This window comes from Polyodon spathula, chromosome 18 (assembly GCF_017654505.1).
Source record: "Polyodon spathula isolate WHYD16114869_AA chromosome 18, ASM1765450v1, whole genome shotgun sequence".
Taxonomy (NCBI): domain Eukaryota; kingdom Metazoa; phylum Chordata; class Actinopteri; order Acipenseriformes; family Polyodontidae; genus Polyodon; species Polyodon spathula.
Window position 1 is genome coordinate 11,861,089 of NC_054551.1, and position 22,906 is coordinate 11,883,994.

The 22,906-nt window shown below is 39.7% G+C and overlaps 1 protein-coding gene across 1 annotated transcript; it reads right to left on the reverse strand.

Annotated features, from left to right (window-relative positions):
- Window positions 1–6,504: 6,504 nt before the first annotated feature.
- Window positions 6,505–22,906, reverse strand: LOC121331111 (RNA-binding protein with serine-rich domain 1-like). The gene is made up of 7 exons (XM_041278316.1): window positions 22,817–22,906; window positions 11,780–11,929; window positions 8,724–8,909; window positions 8,322–8,424; window positions 7,902–8,055; window positions 7,299–7,440; window positions 6,505–7,200 (listed from the first exon to the last, which is right to left on the reverse strand). Coding segments are annotated over exons 1-7 (843 nt in total). The 5' UTR covers window positions 22,819–22,906; the 3' UTR covers window positions 6,505–7,094.

Below are 22,906 nucleotides of genomic sequence, written 5' to 3' on the forward strand. Positions count from 1 at the left end.
TGGAGTCCACCTGTGTGCAATTAAGGTGTTTCACATGATTTCAGGTTAAATACACCTGTCTCTGGGAGGTCCCACAGTTGGTTAGTACATTTCCTAACAAAAACTACATCATGAAGACAAAAGAACATTCAAAGCAAATCCGGAATAAGGTTCTTCAAAAGCACCAATCAGGGGTAGGATATAAGAACATTTCCAAGGCACTGAATATCCCCAGGAGCACAGTAAAGTCCATTATTAAGAAATGGAGAGAATATGGCACAACTGTGAATCTGTCTAGAACAGGCCGTCCTCAAAAACTGAGTATCCAGGCAAGAAGGGCACTAGCCAGGGAGACCACCTACAGGCCTATGGCAACTCTAAAGGAGTTACAGTCTTCCACAGCTTCCATGCCTTTCACCAAGGTGTCCGACTTCCGGTTCCGTCCCACCATCGAGTCGGCTCATCCCTGTAAAGGCATACCATCAACCTTACCTGGTCGGGAGGTAGAGTTACAGCTCAGATTCCTTCTCCCTCATTCACAGGGGGTTGCACACACCCCGGCACCCCCTCATGCCCTTCTACACAGCGCCTCAGCCCAGGCTAGACGCATCCATGGAGATGACTTCCCTACTGGTGACACTGCCCAATGCTGTTCAGAAGTGCAAATTGGCAGGCTATTTGTACCAAGAGAGTGCTTTTAGACAGTGATGAACACTGTCAATAAGCAGTCATTGTTCAAAGCGGGCTTAAAAAGCCCTATGTTATGCCAGACTTGCAGAGGGTGCATGAGCAAGAGACCCAAAGGTAGGGTCTGAGAAAACTGCTGCCATCAAGCCCAGAAGTTTTGGAATGTCTTTACCTCTCTGTTGAGCTGAAATAGCTCTAAACAGGTGGCTATTCTCTGCAAGCTGCCACCTGACAGTGAACAGCCTGGATCTGAAGTCTATGCACCCTCCTAGATAGGAGGCTGTCTTAGAAGGTATGAGCTGGCTCTTCGCATGATTCACTGTAAGACCCAAATGCTGAAGGTGGCTGGTGACCAGTTATGTGTGAGCGTCTGTCTGAGCTGGAGACCTGGCTCATTTGTGCCAATTGTACAAATAGAGTACTATGATACCTTTGAGTCTCAATGGGACCAGTATAGCTTCTCTGCACTTGGAAAAGGCATGGGGAGCTAGAGAGAGGCCAAACAACAAGACCCAGAACTCGTATTCTGTTCCCTGAAAGGCGAACCATAGGTAGTTCATGTGTGCTGCTTTTCTGGGGGATTATGGCACAGGATAAAACCCAGACGTTCTGCAAATAGCAAGAAATATACAGTAAGAATGCACAGTTGCTGCCTCAGCTGCTAAAGACAGCAACAGGACTGTCAACAACGAGCAAATGCGTCGTCCATGAAGCATCAAAGACGTGCGTAGATTTCGTGACGTCCTAGAGCACTGCAGGTGGCGTCCTGGTCTTCTATGCACGGGTTTGTAATACGGGCATGCCCGTAGGACTCTTTGTCCCCCATCACGCATGTTGCGTGGGAAAGCGGACCCTGCGGTTTCGGCTACCCACACAATAATGCGTCTACCCATGCCGTTCAGAGACGGAGCCAGTGGACGGCAAGTCTCTGTATTGGTGAAAAATAATGTGGTCAGTAGGAGGACATAACCACAGCAAAAGTGACACCAGTAATCTCTCCCTGGTTAAAGTTTTCACCATGTGGCACCACGCAATGGTGAATAGACAATTCAAAGGGTCGGTAACACCGTTTGCGGCAGACTATCTGTGCAGACTCTGGGTTGTGACTAAAACGCCGTCTATACAGGTACGCTGTCCTCGTGAAGCCATCCGGAGGACAACTGGGACAAGGTTGCGTCGTTATCTTCGGTGACCTCCTTTGACCCTGTTCCATAGACCAGCGTAACCCATAGGATATATCAACAATGCCTGCTCTGGTCCTTTGTCGATCCCGATTGGGTTATGTACGAACCATGGTCGCTAAGGTCGGAACCTGATCGGTGTGGCCAGCGATCATCCAGCCTTGGACTAGCCAAGCCATGTACATAGAGGTCCAGCCATGTCATCACATGTCAAAAAAACATTACTGTTTTGACGAAACAAGATCTATTACTATGTGTTACATAAAATAGGACGTCATTTGATATACGTACACAAATGACTAAATTTCTTACTGTATTAAATGTCATGCTCTTTGGTGACGAGAAATTAAGTCGTAATCAAGAGTAAGAAAAAACAGGCAACGAGAAACCCTGTTTATATCATGACCTGCTTTATATCAAATATTGTGAATGCACGGTAATAATGTGTCTAACACTTACGAGGGTTATCTGTATTTAGTACACAAAAGACATTACTGATGATATACTGAATGACTACTATATGACGACCGTATCACATTAAGCATAGTGTAATTCGTACTTTACAAAATTGTTTTACAAAAATCATTTAGTAATGCAATTCAGGATAACTTTAACACAGTAAATTCCATAATTAAATACTGTAATTAAATGGTACCATATACAAAACTTCAAAAATCAAAAAAAGAATATGATTCAGTACAAATGACAATTACAGAACTTTAGGAATTAGTATTAAACTTAAAAAATAAATCAGTAAATTGTTTCCATACTTGCTGTTAAGGCTTTGTAAAAACATGCAATTGAAATTAATAAAATTAAGCTTATTCTTTTAATTCGAATAAGACCACCAATGACATATAGGTATGGGTAACCCGCCCATAACGATAGGTATTGCTGAGTCTCGACGGCCATCCAGGGGAAGCCGGTAGTACCCTTCCGTGAGATGCACGGGTGGCCCCCTACCGAGGGGTTTCCTTGTAATCCAAAAGGAAGCCATTTCTCTTCCCTTTCCTCTCAAGACGGTACAGGTAAGACCTCTGTGTTGAGCTGAGCGTGTTGATAGAAAATGTATTTCCCTTGCTTGCATTCATGCTGAAAGCTGGCTCACCGCTTTCCCAGAATCAACGACTTTGAAAAAGACAGAGCCTTTTTTGCCTTTCTGTCTTTTTCGTTTTGTGGGGAGGACACACCCCTCCGGTGTGAAACATAGACAGACAGAACACGCTCGCTGACGGTCACGTCAGTAGGCACTCACCAACAGATAAGAAGGACTCTCATGTGTGAAGGAGGTGCCCCGATCCTGAACGGGGCTAGGGACGACAACTCCCTGAGAAGGTCGGAGAGAGAGGAGGTCTCTCTCCTCCAGGAGGACGTGGGGGCGACAGCTTATCTGGGACGACCGACGTATCCGGGGGGCATAGAGTCACGATGAGATACTCTAGTGCAGGATGGAGAGACTGGGTAGTTAGGGACTCGTATATATAAAAAAAGACGGCCCTAGTCCCGGGGACGCACTCAGGAGGAGGAAGTCCCTCCCACCTCCTGCTGAAGAGGGTCGTCCTCACAGTAGCATATCTCTTGGTGTACGTCTAACGAGACCACGAAAGCAGACACGACATTTAATTTCTCTGTGCTGTAAATTAGCTGGTTTTGTACCTAGTATTGACCATTCGATGGATTCAATGCTCACGGTAAGCTACTAATTACGAGTGGAATCGAGATTGAAGCCATCTAACGAAACCTGAGGAGATATCTCTTTCGACTCGCGACCCGAATTGGCGAGGGCTTTAATGGTAAACGACTCAGTACACATTTGCTAAGTCACCACGACATCCCACTGGGTGCCCGAACTCCGACCCAGGAGATGGGGTTAAATGAGCCGAGGTCGACCCCAGGTTACCCGGATGTGCGGGAATAGTCCATCCAGAGGATCGGGAATACACGCCCTTATCAGCCTGCGACTATGTCTAGCACTGAACGACATTGTCGGGCCGTGGCTGGCACGAGAAGGACCGTGGCTAGTAACAGGGCCGTGGCAGGACGCGTGTAAAGCCGTGTGGACTGATGCCAGCATCTGAGGGGGCGTCCGACGTCCCAAGACGCGACCTAAGGTGGTCGGCATGATCTAACGTCGGTTCTGGACTTCGTTCTACCCGTGTGAACACACGAGCTCACAGAAGATGGGCGGTCTGGTGCTCCGGTGTCGGGCCAGACCGAGGCCACTAAACCTGACGAGAAAGACACTCTCCAAGAGTTTTTCTCAAAAAGTCCTCCCGTGCGGGAGAGGCGGCGCCCAAGAGTGAGGAGCCCCGTCCTTTCCTAGGAAAGCCAGACAGGAGGATTTTTCCCGGGGACCTTGGGGTAGACGATGACACTGTGGTCCAGGGAGGAGGTATGGGGTCCCCCTCGGGAGCGGAAGGGGTGGTGGCATAGGCGCCTCCGTCTCCGAGGGGAAGAACCTCCGCTCTACCTGAGGCGGCATCGCCAAGAGGGAGTTCTCCCGCAAGTGGTCGGTCACTGCCAGTGGTGCAGGCGCACGTCCGAGGGACCAGAGGTGAGAAACGCCAGAGCTCGGCTGAGCGGTGTTTTGATGAGCTCGCTCAAACGGTGAGAGCCCAGCAAACCATGCTGGAGACCCTGTTACAATCTCAGGGTAGACTGCCCCCTACTACTGGGCAGCCCCAGCTTCCCCACTCCCGCTCTCCATCCCCGGCCCCACCTAGACCCCCAAGCCCTGGCGAGCTGTATTTAATCCTGCACTTAACCCAATCTGTAGTATTTTGTATTTCACTTGCACTCATATCTAACCCTGATGTAACTATCAACACTGTTATCTGCTCTTGAACTGCCCCAATATCAAATCGTACTGTGTTTTGTATTTGCTCTTATTAGGACTGAAGTCACTGTATTTTGTATCTTGCTCTTAATTGTACTGTAATTCTTGATATGTATTTTTTTTGTATACAACTGTAAGTCGCCCTGGGTAAGGGCATCTGCTAATAAATAAATACGATATTGTCTCTCATTTTACGTAAAAGTCCATTTTAGGGTGTAAAATGGAGCATTCAGTACTCATGAGAATCTATGATACTGTACCAATCTTTAATGGTAATGGGGGTAAATACATTTTAACTGTAATGTTACTTTAAACTACAGAACCATGTGTGTGTTCTACAAGGTTTTTTTTTTTTTTTTTTAAATCGGTTCTGCGCATTTTGTTCAAGATAATACACTTATATTTTAACATTACATTCTTAAACTCACAGGAAAAGATTCCCTGCTTTTACATTCATCTTCAATCTATGTTTTCAGTACCAATATAACTTCCTGCATTTTAGGGACACTAATTGCTGGCCAGGGCTGCAGTTAGTTTGCTGTATATGAAACAAGCTGTGTGATTAATTTAATCTCCAATATTATGTAATGTGGTATGTATGTTTATATGCAAAACATTATGAAGTAATAAACTCGGCGGTATATATTATTTAATTAAATCATAGTTATATGTCAATTTTATAACACAAAAATAAGTTGAAGGATAATAACATTTTATGTAAAATTATGGTATATTATCAGTTACTTGCAGAGAAAATTAGTCTCTACTAACCTAAGGCTTGGAGATTTTTATGAGCCCATTCTCTCTTCAGATAGGTACAACCAATTTCAGACATCATAATAATAATAATAATAATAATAATAATAATAATAATAATAATACAAATATAATGATAAAAAGCCAACTGAAAGCATGTTCTTAATGTTTGCAAAGCTACACGGACACATATCACAGGTCATACTGGCATTAAGCATTTGTTTATAAAATTATTTCTAAAACTAAAGAGTTTATTTTCTTTTCATAAGTAAATAGGATCCAAAAAGATCCTTAGCAGACATGGGTAACACAGAAAACTGGACAAAGTGTATTCACTTTAATTACTTGATAAGAGAACTACAAGTGCTTAATTTAAAATTAAATTAGACCTTACTATAAACTTCAGTGCACATTTTAGTTCATACAGTAAAATGTTGTTTGTGTTAATAAAAAGGTTTTAAAACATTCATTGTGTCTTTTCTTTGAAAAACTATATAAAAACAGGTAAAAGAAATGATTGAAATCAATGATTTAAAAAAAAAGTGATTTAAAAAACAACCATTTAAAAATCAGACAACCCTGACCATTATACACTTTTAAGCTGTTTTTCTTCTCCAGTGTTAGAATAGAGTTTATAACAGGTGTATTCACCAATGTGTTTATATATTACCATTTATTACTTTAAAGGAGTGATAACTAATGCCTACACATTTATTTTCTATATTTCCGCACAGTATTGATAACCTGTTGTGTCCTGGCACCTCTGGTCACGTGACCTGATTGATGTTAGTCCTTCTGAGGGAGTTTAAACTACACATTATTAGCTACCAGGATGCATTTTCCAAATTGAAATACAAAATACAAGCAAACACCAAAGAGATCTTCAAGAGAAGAAAAAGGGAAACAAGCTATCATACCGGTGTTGCCAATTGTTAACATGAATATTTTAAAATCTTGGTTCACATTCTCATAATCCCATTATTTGACTATTTTAAAGCTTTGAGTAGTGTGCCTACAATTAAACTGGTAATGTAGAGAACACACAAGGCTCCCAGAAACCACAACTCGTGAGACTTTCAAAGTTTATTAAGAAAAATTAAAAAACAAACTTTTTTTTTTTTTAACCAGGTAAATATGCCCAGCTTCTAATGGCAGAAAGAGCCTTATTAAAAACAAAATGAACCCTTTACATGAAATCAGTAACTAGCAGACACCACCTTTCTACTTGTATAACAAAGTACTTTAAACACATTTTATACTAATGACCTTTATACTAATGACTAATGACAGAAGGCAGCAACATTGTCTTTTTTTCTCTCAACGCTTTCACTGCCTAAAGAATAGACGTGTAATGGGTCATTTACGTACTGCCTGAAGATTAGTTGAGTTCATTTGAAGGGGGTGGTATGGGGGCAATACATTAGCACTATTCATTTACTACAGAAAAAAAATACAACAAAAAAAACTTATCAGAAATGAGCAGACGGCATGTCCAGGATGTATGAGAACATGGTGTGGCATGAAGTCTTCACGCTTTGTTTCCCAAAATCTGTCTCTCCTAATCGTGACTCAGAAATCACTGGGACACCCTCTGGGATCAGAAGGATTCCCTCTTTTCCTGTAGATTTAAACTGTTCCGGAGGGCACTGGTGACGCTAACGGGAGGAGTTGGAGCTGGAGCGGCTGCGGTGGCGTCGGCGGCCCGGGGATCTGGAGCGAGAGCGCCGGCGTACAGGAGACCTGCGGCGTGGGGAGCGAGACCTGCAATACAGAGGACAGAGTCAGCGGCTGGGGGGGACTGTTTAGCACAGATTAAACCAGGTCCAACATCCCTGAAGGCAGACAGGGCGAACACTGACCTCCTTCTCATGCGCGGTGGGGTGCGGCGCCACATGGGGGGCGGGGGAGGCATCCTACGCGGGGGGGTCAGTCTACGAGGGGGTGGTCTAGGCCGGGGGGTCAACACTGCCGACGCTGTGATCTCCTGACCATCTATCTGACCTAAAACAAACAAATCAGGACCAGAACACAAGAAGAATCAAAAGCCAGAGAAATGCAGAACATGTGAGTAATTCATACAGCCTTCGGCCACAGGGTGTACAAATGCCTAGACTTAAAGAAGCCTCCATACGCCTCCCAGACTCTGATGCATTTCATAACTGAAGACAAGTTTCACCACTACAGGATAAGCGGTTATCTATATTTAAAAGTCTAACATATACAGGCACTTCCAGTACATCTCTTCTCCAAGTCAACAGGCATATATGACCTCTGGGGATAATTACTGGTTATAATACAAGATCGTGAATATACCTTAATATTGGCAATAGCAGGCATTTATTACATTTAAAACTTACATATTATTATATTACAATACAGTACTGTTTTTAAATGCTTTCTGGTGTAATCCAGAAAGTGTGCAGAGAGGTTCAGGGAAGAAGACAGCAAGAACAGAAAGGTACCTCCATCCATGTGTTTGAGTGCCTTCTCTGCTTCATCTGGGGTCTCAAATTCAACATAGGCGTAACCCTTTGACAGGTGGGGATGGAGTTTATTTACAGGCATGTCAATCATCTTTATCTTCCCATAAGTCGAGAAAATCTCCATGATGTGCTCCTGCAACAATACAAGACAACATTATGTTGATTACACTCATTCGCTCAGGACGTAATACACAACTGAGGCACAAGCTTAAGACAGTGTTATTGTATCATTAATACTCATTTATTAAACAATCACACAAGACAAGGAAAGGCTAATAACTGCACAAAAAAGTTGAGAAGGTTATGCTAAAAACTAGCACCTTTTACATAACTTTTACATCACAGAAGTATCTCTCAGACTGGGGATGTTTTCAATAGCACCCCCCTTGTTTGACTCACTTTGGTGACATTTCTCGTAAGCCGGCCAACGTGAACCTTGGAGGGCCTGGGGCTTGGACTCCTCCTCTTCCTCTCTTTCTCCTCTCTCTTCAGGGATTTGGATCTGCAGAAACAAGTGTTGTATCTGTAGTGTGCACTTCTCCCTCAGAAAGCTTTAACAGGTACCTTAGAGCAACTGAACTACAATTCATCCATTTCTACTTGGATGAATTTGTGGTAGATCTAGGTCTGTTAAATTTTTGTATCAATCACTTGACCTAATATGCTTTAGATTAGACTATCACAAAAAATGTGGACCACATGGACACATTTCTTGTTTCAAGGGCTTTCCAACAAAAAACAATTGTAAGGGTCTGAGGTAACCCTGGAGTGACTGGGGGTGGGGGGGGGGGGGGTCCTTACTTGGAGCGGGAGCTGCGCCGGTTGTCACGGCGCCGGCGGCTGGGGGAGACCGAGGTGCTACTGGAGCTGGAGCTGTGCGAACTGCTGGAGGAGCCGGAGCGGCTGGATGCAGATGAGGAGCTTGAGCCACTGGAGGAGCCAGAGCTGGAACCTGAACTGGAACTGGAGCTGGAGCTGGAGCGAGACCTGGGGAACAGAGTAACAGGCTGGGTGTAGACAGGTCTATAGGGGCATACAGCTTTATGGATATGCATGACAAGCCCCATATCTTACAGTACAATTTTTATCTACTCAAATATTTATACGAATACCATATATCAGGTCAGTCCAGGAATGTAACACACATACTATTGCAATCCACTGGAGTGGTGGTATGCCAATGCACACCACCTTCCTACACTGGAAAAAATGGCAAAATGTTACCTTGTGCATTCCAGGATCCTCTGTGCCTGCAGAACGTCTAACATTAACCGTAAATCGCTTGCGTACAAGTCTGACACCAGAACACGTCAATATGTTCATTCTTCTGAATGGAAACCACTTTTTTTTTTTTTTTTTTAAACCAACATGTTTTAGTTCAGTAGCTGAGGGCACAGTTTGTTACAACTGCAGTTTATCTGTGGTCATTTCAAACAACAGGAAAAAATCTTATCTTTTACGGACGTGCTGTTAAAGATTCATAGCATTAATTCATAAGTCTTGAAAAATGAACTGTTAAATGCTACGCTAAGGTGATGGGATGGTACCGTTATATATTTTTTAAATGGTGTTTTATTTTATGTGAAATCAGTGTCCCCTGTAGTAGACAGAGATTAACTATGAAGGAGATACTAGAAACTTAGAAAGGTGTACCAGTACACACATCGTCAATGTGATACAATTGTGATGCAATTAAAGGATTTGTGCTCTAAGCTGCCTCTGTGTTTGGTAAACAAATGTCAATGCATGACAAAGAGTAAAATATATGTGGAAATGGTATTTATTTAAAGGGTATTTAGTGTGACAATGTAATTACAATTAACCAATAGAAATCATATAGTTTAAACAGATTTCTTATTAAACGAGATTTACATCCCTAGTAAATATGGTAAACAGCAAACTAGGTTAGATACACTAAAACCAAAAATAAAAATAAAATAAGAAATTCAATACATTTTTTACCAGGGAAAGTTTGTCTTGAAATGCTTGTAAGCAGTAAACTAACAAAAAACTTAAACATCTCAATAAATACATTGACCACAAAGTGTTATAAATTACACAACACAATTTTTTCTAATCTGCTAACACCTTAGCCACTGTGGCGTTTCTTTTTTTGCAATTTCACGATATTGTAGCATTTAAAATGTCAGGTTCACGTATTAAGAAAGCAGAATCAGTTATTTCCTAATTTACAAAAAACATAAATGACACCTTCAATTTAAAAGATTAATCTGTGCCTTTCAATACATTTTGAAAATCACCACTTCCAAATAATTTAATAAAATAAGTTCAGCAGATGAAAAAGTATTTATGGTAAAGAACTGCTTCTGACAGTACTAAAAACGCTGCTAATATACACAATTCAATAGTGAAAAACTCAAAGTAAAGATTTATATTTAATGCTACATTTCTAAAACAGGCTACTAAAGTAAATGCCTTCCTCTTACGTGCTATTAGAACAGAATTCTGTTTAAGCTCATTCAAGCCAAATGTTTCTGTCAAAACAACGCCCCGGCGCGCCTTCAACAAGAACAACGCCCCGGCGCGCCTTCAACAAGAACAACGCCCCGGCGCGCCTTCAACAAGAACAACGCCCCGGCGCGCCTTCAACAAGAACAACGCCCCGGCGCGCCTTCAACAAGAACAACGCCCCGGCGCGCCTTCAACAAGAACAACGCCCCGGCGCGCCTTCAACAAGAACAACGCCCCGGCGCGCCTTCAACAAGAACAACGCCCCGGCGCGCCTTCAACAAGAACAGAAGACATTTACTAGCGAGAGGACTCCATTCAACACATGCTTGTTTGGTTGTTAAAAATCTTGCAAAGAAAGTAAATTAGACAAAAGACAACCACTCTGGCTACTATAATAAACCAAGTGCTTTTTATTGCTTTCATGCTGAACCTGCAGCCGTCTGCATTGGTGGACTTTTGCAGTGTGACTCGGAAGCTTCTAAAGGTCCTGTGCTTTCCTCTGCAGGTGAAGCGTCACATTGATCCTGTTATTTGTAGGGAAACTGATATGCTGGCAATGAAGTCTGTATTCATCCTGGTCTTTCCACCACTCATGCATGCAATTCAAAACACAGGAGTTTCACAGCTATCACATACATACACATAAAATACAGATTACCACAAAATCCAAAGAATATAAAAACATCGCTAACATTTGACATGCGGTAGAGTTTTAATGACACATGTCTGCAAAGTATTTTTTGAAACAGCTTCTAAGATTGCGTAAGTACAAAACAAATGAAACGACACGGAAAAAATTTTTTAAAAAAAATTTTAAGATTATACCGGGACCCACTAAGTGAATTTGAAATTTATTTCTTTCTGCAAGACGTTTCTCTTTAAAACACCGAAATTGACTGTCCGCCTTCAACAGGCTGGTCAGTTGGTCTGACAGCAGTGGACCGACTTTAGGTTTATAAAGGTTCTTTCTCCAGAAAGAGGTCATTAAGCGGTGATGCGTCATTATCGCAGACCAAGGGGTCTGGTGGTCACCCATCAACCAGTGAAGACGATTCAGCTTTACTCATTCGAATCAAGTATAGCAAAAAGTTTTGAGTGTGTTTAAAAGTCAAAACAAAATTTTCAAGTCCTATAGTAACATAAAACCATGTAGTACACTAGTACATCGGTGTGATCATTGCCATACTAGTAAAGTGACTACATGGCTTAGTCCGATAAGTTTATCGTAGACAGGAACTAGGCACACTAATATGATGTCAGTCTCCAGACTGATACATGTACGTTGGTCGAATAAACTAGTTAAAAAGAGAACTTGTCACAATGAGTGCATTGTCTTTAAAAATGCACGTGTGCTGTCAGATCCTCATCCCTGGAGGAATATCTACCTGCTGCTGCTCCCAGTTGAAGCACTGCGCCGCTTGTGTCCTTTCTCTCTGCCACGGTCCTTCTCCCCTCCCTCCTTCACCCCCACCTTGGTACCCCGCTCCTTCACCTTGTCGTCTGAGCGATCCTTTTTTTTTGTGGGTGATGGTGCCCTGTGCAAAAAAAAAAAAAAAAAGGGGGGGGGGGGGGGCAAAGTTATGATGAAGGTATAGGGCTTACCTCAACACCAACACACAAATGTTGAGTCAGGAATGCACTAAGGTTGTAAACCATTATAGGAAAGTATTGCAACCATTCTGTTACAGCTAGTTACTTGGGTAAACAAATAATTATTGCAGAAGAGACAACTGAGACTACTAATTGCAACTAGCATCTAGAAATCATAATATTGTGAAGAAGAATATTATAATTCTTATTAGTTGAGAAATTGTTATGCAAACCCTACTATAATTTGGGCTTGTGGAAATTGGAAATTATTTACTTTTGTGTTAACTTGTGTTCAAACAATTTGTTTACGTCAGGAGTAGTCACTTCTAGAGATTTGCCAGCAGTAGTCACTTTAAATTGCTTACCAACTGCAATAGCACATTTTTTTGATAATAAGTCAAGATCAGTACAATTAATTTTTATTTGAAGGATTAATTTACTGAATTAAAATCAGCAGAAAGTCATAATAAAAAAAAACAATGACGTTATAACTGTGCTTAACACATTTTCTTATAGCTTGTCTGCTGCAGCGTGTTCCTTACTCGCATTGCGTTTCATCAGTGTTGTCAGCTGTATACTGTACAAATTCGATTGTACAATATATTATGCTGGCAACGCTTCCAAAAATATATTATAGTTGTTTCAGGAATTAAATGTTTGTTGTAAATAAACACTTATTTATTTTATCTATCTATCTCTATATATATATATATATAAAGATTGAAATATGTTCACAGACTGTAAACAAGATTAAACGCCCCATACAAAACAAATGCAGAAATTAGTTATTAATTCTATAGGACAACATAAACATGTAAAAATGTGTAAAGTAATATATTAGGATTTGGGTTCCCAGTTTTCACTGGTAAAACACTGCCGGCACAAAAAAAGAAAAAGAATCTGGTGAAGACAAACTCAAGTTCTTTGACAATTTAAAAATTGGTGTGCAGCATCAGGTACATTACTGACAAAAGCGCTATTAAGCAGTACAACATTTAAGGAGTGTTTGATGCTGACATTTGTGTAGTCGCTACATTGATAGAAATGGTGGTGGGTGAACTATCCAAAATGTTTAACATGTGGTTTTGTGGGGGGGTTTTGTATTTTTTTAACCAATATTGTGAAAGAGTGTCTTGCATATTTTTAGATAGTTATATAAATGTGTATTTGGTAAAAACTTCTTGACTAATTTTCTAAAAAATACAAATGTCATATACAACTGCCCAAATTCTGCTAGGACTGAAATTGGTTAAAAATAAAATGACAACACCTCTAATTATGACGTACTTATAACTCATCATATGAAAGACAAACTAAAGCTACTGTAAACTATACATTTACTTAGCTATATATTTAAACAACGATAATGTAAAATAAAAAATAAAAAAAACACAAACCTGAACCTCCTTTAGAAATTGCATTGTCCAGTTTTGCATCTGTAGTGTATATATCGTGCAGCGAAATTATGTTTGTCATTTTGTATTGGAATCAACAACTAGCAAACTATATTTGGCTTTTCAATCATTAGTTGTTTTTTTTTTTATGAGCGAGACTCCAGTATGTTACTCTTATGTATAAACAGTGCTTTCACTTTGAAATGACTGTTTATTAAATATTTAAATTGTTGCAACGGTATTCTATCCGCTGTAGGTCTTTCAAAGCGCAGCAACACAAAGAGGGTCTGACTAGTATAATTTTTTTCTAATGTTTACACAAACTAAACCGTTATTGGTTGTGACATAATATGGTGATTCTCCAGTGCACCAGAAGAAGCTTCTGGCGGTGTCATGGCAAATGGAGTTCATTGACGCTGTCATACAATTGTCTACACCTCGAAATTGCATCAAATTGTCGATCTTTTTACAGTAGAAATTTGTAATGCTGTGGGGTTTTTGTCCTTCAAAAAAGTACATTTACCAATTGATATGGATCACTTGAGAGCAGTATACTGCTACCTCAGCACAGGTGATTATCCTGAAAAAAACACCAGACAATGGGTGTATCAGAAGGAAAGCCAGTACATTTGTTTTGAAAGGTAAAAAAAGAAAAAAAAAAAATTGAAAAATGATATGAATACATTATTTTATTGAAGCCAACTCATATTTTTGAAGACGTACATAGATATTTAAATAAATGATAAACGTTGCACACACACATATGTATATGTATGAGCCACTGCATTATTGCTTGACTAGAGTATTTATACATGCATATGAAATAAAAGGTTTAAAAGAACAGAATTTGTATTAAAGAAAGAAAAAAAGAATATATAAAAATGACATCACTTAGGAGTCTGTGTTTGTAAGAAATGACCAGTATAAAGGGCAGAGCTAGTTTTCCACAACATGTCAGGAGTGACAGAGGTCTTTTCAAGGGCTGTATTACAATGAATACTTTTCTAATTCTTTTGAATAGGTTTTAGCACATTCTTTGAAAAAAAAAAAAAAACATTCATTTAAAAACCTCTACTCATTTAAGTATTTATTGCAATATTATATTTCCTTTTGTTTTATCTGTAAATCCCCGATTATAGCGAGTGGAAGCGACAGCGAGTGGGAGAAGTACAGGCGTGGAAAAGTACAGAGCAGTTTCGAAGCAGAAAGGAGAAATTGCATCTTGAATTGCTTTAATCAGAAAACAGAGGACATTGGGGAAACACAGCCGCGTGTGTTTTTCTGATAACAAACAAGCTGAAACTCGGAGCAGCTGATTCAAATTCAGCGCCGTTTTGAGACACGGGCGAGGGGAGGAGCCGACAGCACAGCAGAACAACGCAGTTAAACGAGGCAGTCTTCCCAGCGACAGCGAGTGGAAGCGACAGCGAGTGGGAGAAGTACAGCGTGGAAAAGTACAGAGCAGTTTCGAAGCAGTTTGAAAGCAGGTTGACAGCTGCAGAAGAAACTAAACTTCAAAAAAAAAAAAAAACCCTCAACATGGTCTTCAAGCCAGTAATCTGTGACACCTGCTTGATGTGGGAAATCCGAGAAAACCCAGCGGAGCTAAACCAAGTGTGCGTAAAGTGCCGCGCGATCCAGGATTTGCATAAACTAGTAAGCATGCTAGAAATGGAGCTGGAAGAAGTGAGACAGCAACAAGATCTTGAGGAACTGGCACACCCACAATTCATGGAAGTCTGCATCACCCCTAACAGACTGAAAGCCACCAGGGAGATAGAAGGTCAGAACAGCTGGGTTCAGGTAGGCAGAAGCAGGGAAAAAAAGAAACTTCGTCAAACACAACCACCAGAAATCAAAACAACCAACAGATTTGAGTCACTTCAGAATTTTGATGAGCAGAACCAACAACAAGAGAATGAAAGGAACAACATCCAGGACCCCATTGACAGTGGTGACCAGACAGCAAAAAGAAGGGAGGTCATGATTGTTGGGGACTCCATATTGAGAAACACAGCAAGTTCAGTTCGCAGTTTGGACCCCCTTACTACAACAGTGTGCTGCCTTCCGGGAGCCTCGGTCAAGCACATCACTGAAAACGTGGACAGGCTCCTAGAACGAACAGGAGACGACCCGGTAGTAGTCGTCCACATCGGTACAAACAACATTGGAAGAGACAGACCAAAATCCCTGCAAAACAAATTCAGAGAGCTAGGAAGGAAATTAAAAGAGAAAACCAAAACTGTGGTATTTTCTGGTATACTACCCGCACCTTGCAAAGGACCATATGGACAGCTGGAAATAATAAATCAAAACCAATGGTTGAAGACGTGGTGCACACGGGAAGGCTTCACCTATCTTGATCATTGGACCACATTCTACAACGAGGACTATCTGTATAGACGGGATGGACTGCATTTAAATAACAAGGGAACTAGTCTACTTGGAGAAAAGATCCTCGAGCAGGTTCGGAAGCATTTAAACTAGAAAGGAAGGGGGGAGAAATCAACAAAAAAACAGAAGGGAGACCGCATCAAAACAAGAACAACAACTCAGGTAAGACAACCATTAAATGTATTTATCTAAATGCTAGAAGTATCAGAAACAAAATTCTAGAACTTGAAGCTACTGCACTAACAGGTAACTATGATGTGATAGGTGTTACAGAAACGTGGTTATCTGAGAGTGATGGGGACGAATATAATATTTGTGGGTATACACTGTATAGGAAAGACAGGCAGGACAGAAGAGGAGGAGGGGTAGCGCTATACATAAGAAACAGTCTTGAAGCCCAGGTGTTAAACCTGGACAAAGAAAATAAAACCGAATCAATATGGGTCAGAATAACAGACAAAAATTCAAAAGGCATAATAATAGGAGCATGCTATAGACCGCCAGATTCAGACGGTGAGCACAATAATCTGTTATACAATGACATTAGAAATGTGTGTAGCAAAGGAGAAGCCATACTAATGGGGGATTTCAACTTCCCCCAAATAAAATGGGAAAACCCGGTGGGTAGCGCGAAGGATGAAATAGAAATGGTGGAAATGACAAATGACTGCTTCCTAACACAATTTGTGAAGGCACCCACTAGAGGGGAGGCATGCCTTGATTTAGTCTTTTCAAATAACGAAGATAGAATAACTAAAACAGAGGTCAGAGAACCACTGGCAAACTCAGACCACAACATGGTCTCATTTGAAGTGTTTTTTAAATCCTCAAAAGTAAAGACTAAAGCTAAGGTTTACAATTTTAGAAAAGCAAACTATGAAGGTATGAAACAGAGACTAACAGAAGTAGATTGGAGTAAAATAGAGAAAACACCCACAGAAGAAGGATGGTTGTTCTTCAAAAATGTAGTACTAGAGGCGCAAAACAATTATATCCCTAAAGTAGACAAATCTAAATGTAAAACTAAATTGCCAAAATGGTTTAATAGATCAATTAAAAAAAATATTCAGCGAAAAAAGGCACTTTACAGAGCATTAAAAAAGGACCAAAAAGAAAGTACACAGAAAGAGTACACAGAACTGCAAATGCAAGTCAAAAAGGAAGTTAGAAAGGCCAAGAGAGAAATAGAAATGAACATTGCTAAGGGAGCTAAAACCAATTCCAAAATGTTTTTCCAATATTACAACAGCAAGAGAACATTCAAAGAGGAGATTAAATGTTTAAGAGATACAAATGGCAAAATCGTAGAGGAAGAAAAAAAAATAGCAAATATGTTAAATGATTACTTTTCACAAGTTTTTACAAAGGAAGATACTGACAACATGCCCCACATGTCATCCAGTTCCTATCCAGTTTTAAATAACTTTAGCATAACTGAGGCAGAAGTGTTAAAGGGACTAGGAGCTCTTAAAATAAACAAATCCCCTGGGCCGGATGAGATCCTCCCAGTAGTACTCAAAGAAATGAAAGAAGTAATTTACAAACCGCTAACCAAGATCATGCAGCAGTCTCTTGACACAGGGGTGGTACCGACAGACTGGAAAATTGCAAACGTAATACCGATCCACAAAAAGGGAAACAAAACTGAACCAGGTAACTACAGACCAGTAAGCCTGACTTCTATTATATGCAAACTTATGGAAACTATAATAAGATCCAAAATGGAAAATTACCTATATGGTAACAGAGTACTGGGAGACAGTCAACATGGTTTTAGGAAAGGGAGATCGTGCCTAACTAACTTGCTTGATTTTTTTGAGGATGCAACATCGATAATGGATAATTGCAAAGCATATGATATGGTTTATTTAGATTTCCAGAAAGCTTTTGACAAAGTCCCGCACAAAAGATTAATTCTCAAACTGAACGCAGTTGGGATTCAAGGAAACACATGTACATGGATTAGGGAGTGGTTAACATGTAGAAAACAGAAAGTACTGATTAGAGGAAAAACCTCAGAATGGAGTGTGGTAACCAGCGGTGTACCACAGGGATCAGTATTAGGTCCTCTGCTATTCCTAATCTACATTAATGATTTAGATTCTGGTATAGTAAGCAAACTTGTTAAATTTGCAGACGACACAAAAGTAGGAGGAGTGGCAAACACTGTTGCAGCAGCAAAGGTCATTCAAAATGATCTAGACAAGATTCAGAACTGGGCAGATACATGGCAAATGACATTTAATAGAGAAAAGTGTAAGGTACTGCACGCAGGAAATAAAAATGTACATTATAAATATCATATGGGAGATATTGAAATTGGAGAAGGAATCTATGAAAAAGACCTAGGAGTTTTTGTTGACTCAGAAATGTCTTCATCTAGGCAATGTGGGGAAGCTATAAAAAAGGCTAACAAGATGCTCGGATACATTGTGAAAAGTGTTGAATTTAAATCAAGGGAAGTAATGTTAAAACTGTACAATGCACTTGTAAGACCTCATCTTGAATATTGTGTGCAGTTCTGGTCACCTCGCTATAAAAAAGATATTGCTGCTCTAGAAAGAGTGCAAAGAAGAGCGACCAGAATTATTCCGGGCTTAAAAGGCATGTCATATGCAGACAGGCTAAAAGAATTGAATCTGTTCAGTCTTGAACAAAGAAGACTACGTGGCGACCTAATTCAAGCATTCAAAATTCTAAAAGGTATTGACAGTGTCGACCCAAGGGACTTTTTCAGCCTGAAAAAAGAAACAAGGACCAGGGGTCACAAATGGAGTTTAGAAAAAGGGGCATTCAGAACAGAAAATAGGAGACACTTTTTTACACAGAGAATTGTGAGGGTCTGGAATCAACTCCCCAGTAATGTTGTTGAAGCTGACACCCTGGGATCCTTCAAGAAGCTGCTTGATGAGATTTTGGGATCAATAAGCTACTAACAACCAAACGAGCAAGATGGGCCGAATGGCCTCCTCTCGTTTGTAAACTTTCTTATGTTCTTATGTTCTTATGATTCTCTTACTCCTTTCCCGAGCTGTGAGAGACCCCCCCCCCCCCCCCCCCCCCCCCTCTCAGAGGTAAATTTCTGTGATGTGGAGCTCTACTGCACATGCAGGAGACCATGCAGGATTGCACTGCAGTGGACGGTGGAATGTGGGTGGGGTGGTGAATGGTTCCATGGCCAGTGCCAAGATCTACAGCCAGATGACCTCATAAGTATGGAGGAGTACAGTATGTGCTCCATTTGCAGAGTTACACATGGTTAAGTATGGCAAGTACAGGTGTAACAAATTTATTATTTTGTTTTTTACTGTATTTTTTTTGTAAATTGTATACTAAGCATTCTAGCTTGGTATATTGTACTAACAGTAAAATCTGATCGTGCCTAGGACTCGTTATGGTCAGTGTTTATTTTTGATGAGTGCACAAAATACTTATTGTCAATATCCCCCCCCCCCCCCCCCCCCACAGATCCTGATTCTGTATTGAGACGTGCTGATTTGGAGAAATACTGTAGATGCTTTAGCACTTAAATCTGATTATTTCTAATCTTTCATTTTTAATTGGTACGGTAGTCTTAGTTTCTGAGCTTCTGAATTATTGCCTGACTTGAGTATTTCTGCGGCAGAGATATCAAAAGTAAATTGGATGTCAGTTATAGCACCCACATTGTTTAATGTAGTTACTGTAAACCAGCTGGGGTGGTGCTGATTCACTGTATTTAAGTGAAATTGTGCCAAAATAAGGTGTGTGTGACATGATATAAAAGTACAGTAGATGTAATTCTGAAGTAATAAACAACTTCACATTCTACATGGACATGTTTCAGACAATATAGGCAATGTCCAATTTGAAATTTGATTTCCATTCCTATAAATTGATATTAGACAATTACATACTATAAAAGTTAAGAGTAGGGAATGACCATATTATTTTCTGATAACATGTCACTATAAATTGGTAATGTCATTTTTAGACAGGCAGCCTCTTTAAAGTTCTTCTTTTTTGTGGGTTATGTGAGAAGGCATTTTAAAGTTCTGTTAAACCCACTAACACCCCACTCCAGAGGTCAGGACCTTGACGTGGTGAGGGGGCTTTTTACCAAAGCTGCCCTACAGTATAGGTTTGTTGTTTTTTTTTGTGTTTTGTTTTTTTCACTACTGCTTACGCATTAAGTCCTGGACAGCACTTTACAATGGAAATATGCAATCTGATCATGTACTAGTTTTATTATGCAGAATACAGAAAATAAAGTTTGTTACATTTTTCAACAGTCTTTGTTGTGAATGTCTTTCTGGGTCTGACTTCTTTACACCTGATACACACCTCACTACAATTATGGAGTTCAGGTTTCTGCTCACCATGCAGTGCTCTGTTAATTGTTCACCAGCACTAAAGCTGGACAGCGCAGATCTAGACTGATTTTTACTCTAGCCTGATATCCTGTATGCTTAATTAGTTACACACTAAAGTCAGAGACGAGATGTAGTGGTTAACAATCACATTGCTTCTAGTTCCAAAGATGTACTTTTGAGTGTTCGAATTTATGAAGGAAATATTCTTATTTTATTGCATATAATTTGGCTTCATTCATATTTAAGAGATGCATATACAGTATTACTGATAACAAAGGAACTTACTACAGCTAGGTATCAGAGACAACAACCAATTTGTAATTCTGCATTGAGAATTGAAGGGCTCCAAGATGATGCTTATGATCTGACAAACACTGTAGGAAGCAGCAACATATACAATGAGGGTGTTGTTACTTCATTTTCTTACGACAAGTTAAATGGTTAAACTAAGACTAATTTGTTTCTAGATTTAGTGCAAGACCACGCATGAACACTGCTAAAGATTAAATCTTTTGACCTGTTCATTCCTTTAACTCAATTTTTGACATTCCCTAAATATTTCTCACAATATATAATGAAGCTGCTGTATAACCTATATTAATCATACTGCCCTACTGGAGTAAATAACAATATTTGTAGATCACAAACTTATTGGCACCTTTTCAATTAAAGTCTGTGTAAGTTAAGGTTAGTCTTAATTGTGCTGTTAAAACACTTCATCAATCAGAAACCACTACTTCTCAATTTAGCAATATTCTAAAAACCATTAGCTGTAAAACACACACAGAAACTGACACAAAGTAGTTTGTGCTCTTAGCACAGCATGGTCAAAACAAAGGAGCTGGATCTAAATGTAAGAAAACCACTTGTTACAATAATTACTACAGCAGCAGGGGAATCGATAAAGAGCGTTGTGGGGGGGTGGGATTGTAATACGAAAATCCACAATAATCAAGTATTTGAAGACTAATTCAATTGAAACCATGGAAGGAAGTGGACGTCCCACAAAAATGACGACTATAGCATGTAGAATTGTATGAGCAGCTCACAAAAAAGCACCAATAACAGCAAGGGATTTAAAGAAACATCTAGCATAGCAGCGCATGAAATAACTGTAATGTCATCTAACACAAAGGCTTATACACGATCTTAATGTTAACCACATTTGACAACAATTAAATAATAAAAAAAGTGCCTTGAATGATCTATTTAGTTAAGGGTGCCAATACTTTTATCTGCAACTGTATGTGTAATCATGACAACTCCCTGATTGTGAATCATGTATATGCATAGCAAGACTATAAACATCAACATGACTACTCACAAATATTTGTAAAAATTATTACCAGACTATACTTCGATATTGTTTGATATAATCATTTTTTATTTGAAAAGTTAGTTTTAATATAATGTTTGTGTTCCAGTTGTGATCATTTAAACTGTTACACTTTCTTACTTTTCAAAAGGTATGACAGACCTTAAACCAGCCATATAATAGGAAATACAATTCCACTGTTAGATCTCTTTAATACGTTTTATATATATATATATATATATATATATATATATATATATATATATATATATATATATATATATATATATATACACATACACACATACACACACACTATAGCTTATGGTAAATGCGGTTTTTTACGTACAATGTTTTTGTACTGTAATTAAACAATATTTTATGTATTTTATATTTAATACAAAGCTCGTATGTAAGCACATGAAGAGCAATCATAAAATACAACCATTTATGATACAAAAAACAGATAAATATAAAAAAATATAATAACAAATAATACGAATAAATGACAGGGTCGCAAAAAAACCAAGCACTTCGCTTGCGTTCAGAGTTCATTCTGCGCAGAATCCCGCCAATTTAGCCAATGATCTTGTAAGAATGATCTCCCTGAACACGCCCATTCGCTAAAGTGGTCAGATTCTGCACGGAATGATCTCTGTGAACGCACCCTTCTTCAGTACGAGAGAGGCAGGGGTCGTATCTGGTTTTACACGGCTGTAAAACAAATCCTCAATATTTTGTGTGGGGTGTAAATGGGTGTTTTTCACACGGGGCGTTACGCTCCTTATCTGGAGCACTGTGTTAACCCATTACTCTGAGATTTAGTATTAGGCCCTGACTAATAAAACGGGATTTATTTTTACTGTTTGCTTTAACCGTGAAAACTAAGAGACTGCAAAAAGAAATACTCCAGTCCAGAGAATTCCCGGCGCAAATAACCTGTTTGTCGTATTTTCTTCCGATAGCCCACAATACAGAGATCGGTTGCGGTGTTGCAGTACTTAAAAAAGCCAGACAAAAGCACGCAACAATTAGCCAAATACCCAAACTATACCACACCGGAGCACACAGCAAACGCGAAAAGCATGCGATGAAAACTGGCCCTCTAAATTAATACCTGGTGGTCTAAAAGGGTTTACAATCAAATCAATTAAAAGAAAAACACTTTGGCACTATTGGGTATCAAAGAGAGGGTTTAACACTTTGTGTACTACTGTTATTGATTTCACCATTAAAATCAAACCGAAACCCGATCCCAGTAACTATTACATCGCGTTTACTGGTGCAACCCATCGGCGTTGTATTTGATAACTGTAACACAAAGGATGGACACAGATTGTATTCGACATATAAAAAAAAAAAAAAAAAAAGACTTACATATTCGCTCAACTGATCAAACTTCTCTCCCACCCTCACCAGACGCTGACTGATGACGACACACAACCTTCCGGAGATAGAATAAATGGG

Coding starts and splice junctions, on each gene's coding strand:
- LOC121331111 (XM_041278316.1), bottom strand. Junction 8,056..8,321: donor TTACGAGAAATGTCACCAAA/GTGAGTCAAACA, acceptor GTATTGTTGCAG/GAGCACATCATGGAGATTTT. Junction 7,441..7,901: donor ACTCAAACACATGGATGGAG/GTACCTTTCTGT, acceptor TGTTTGTTTTAG/GTCAGATAGATGGTCAGGAG.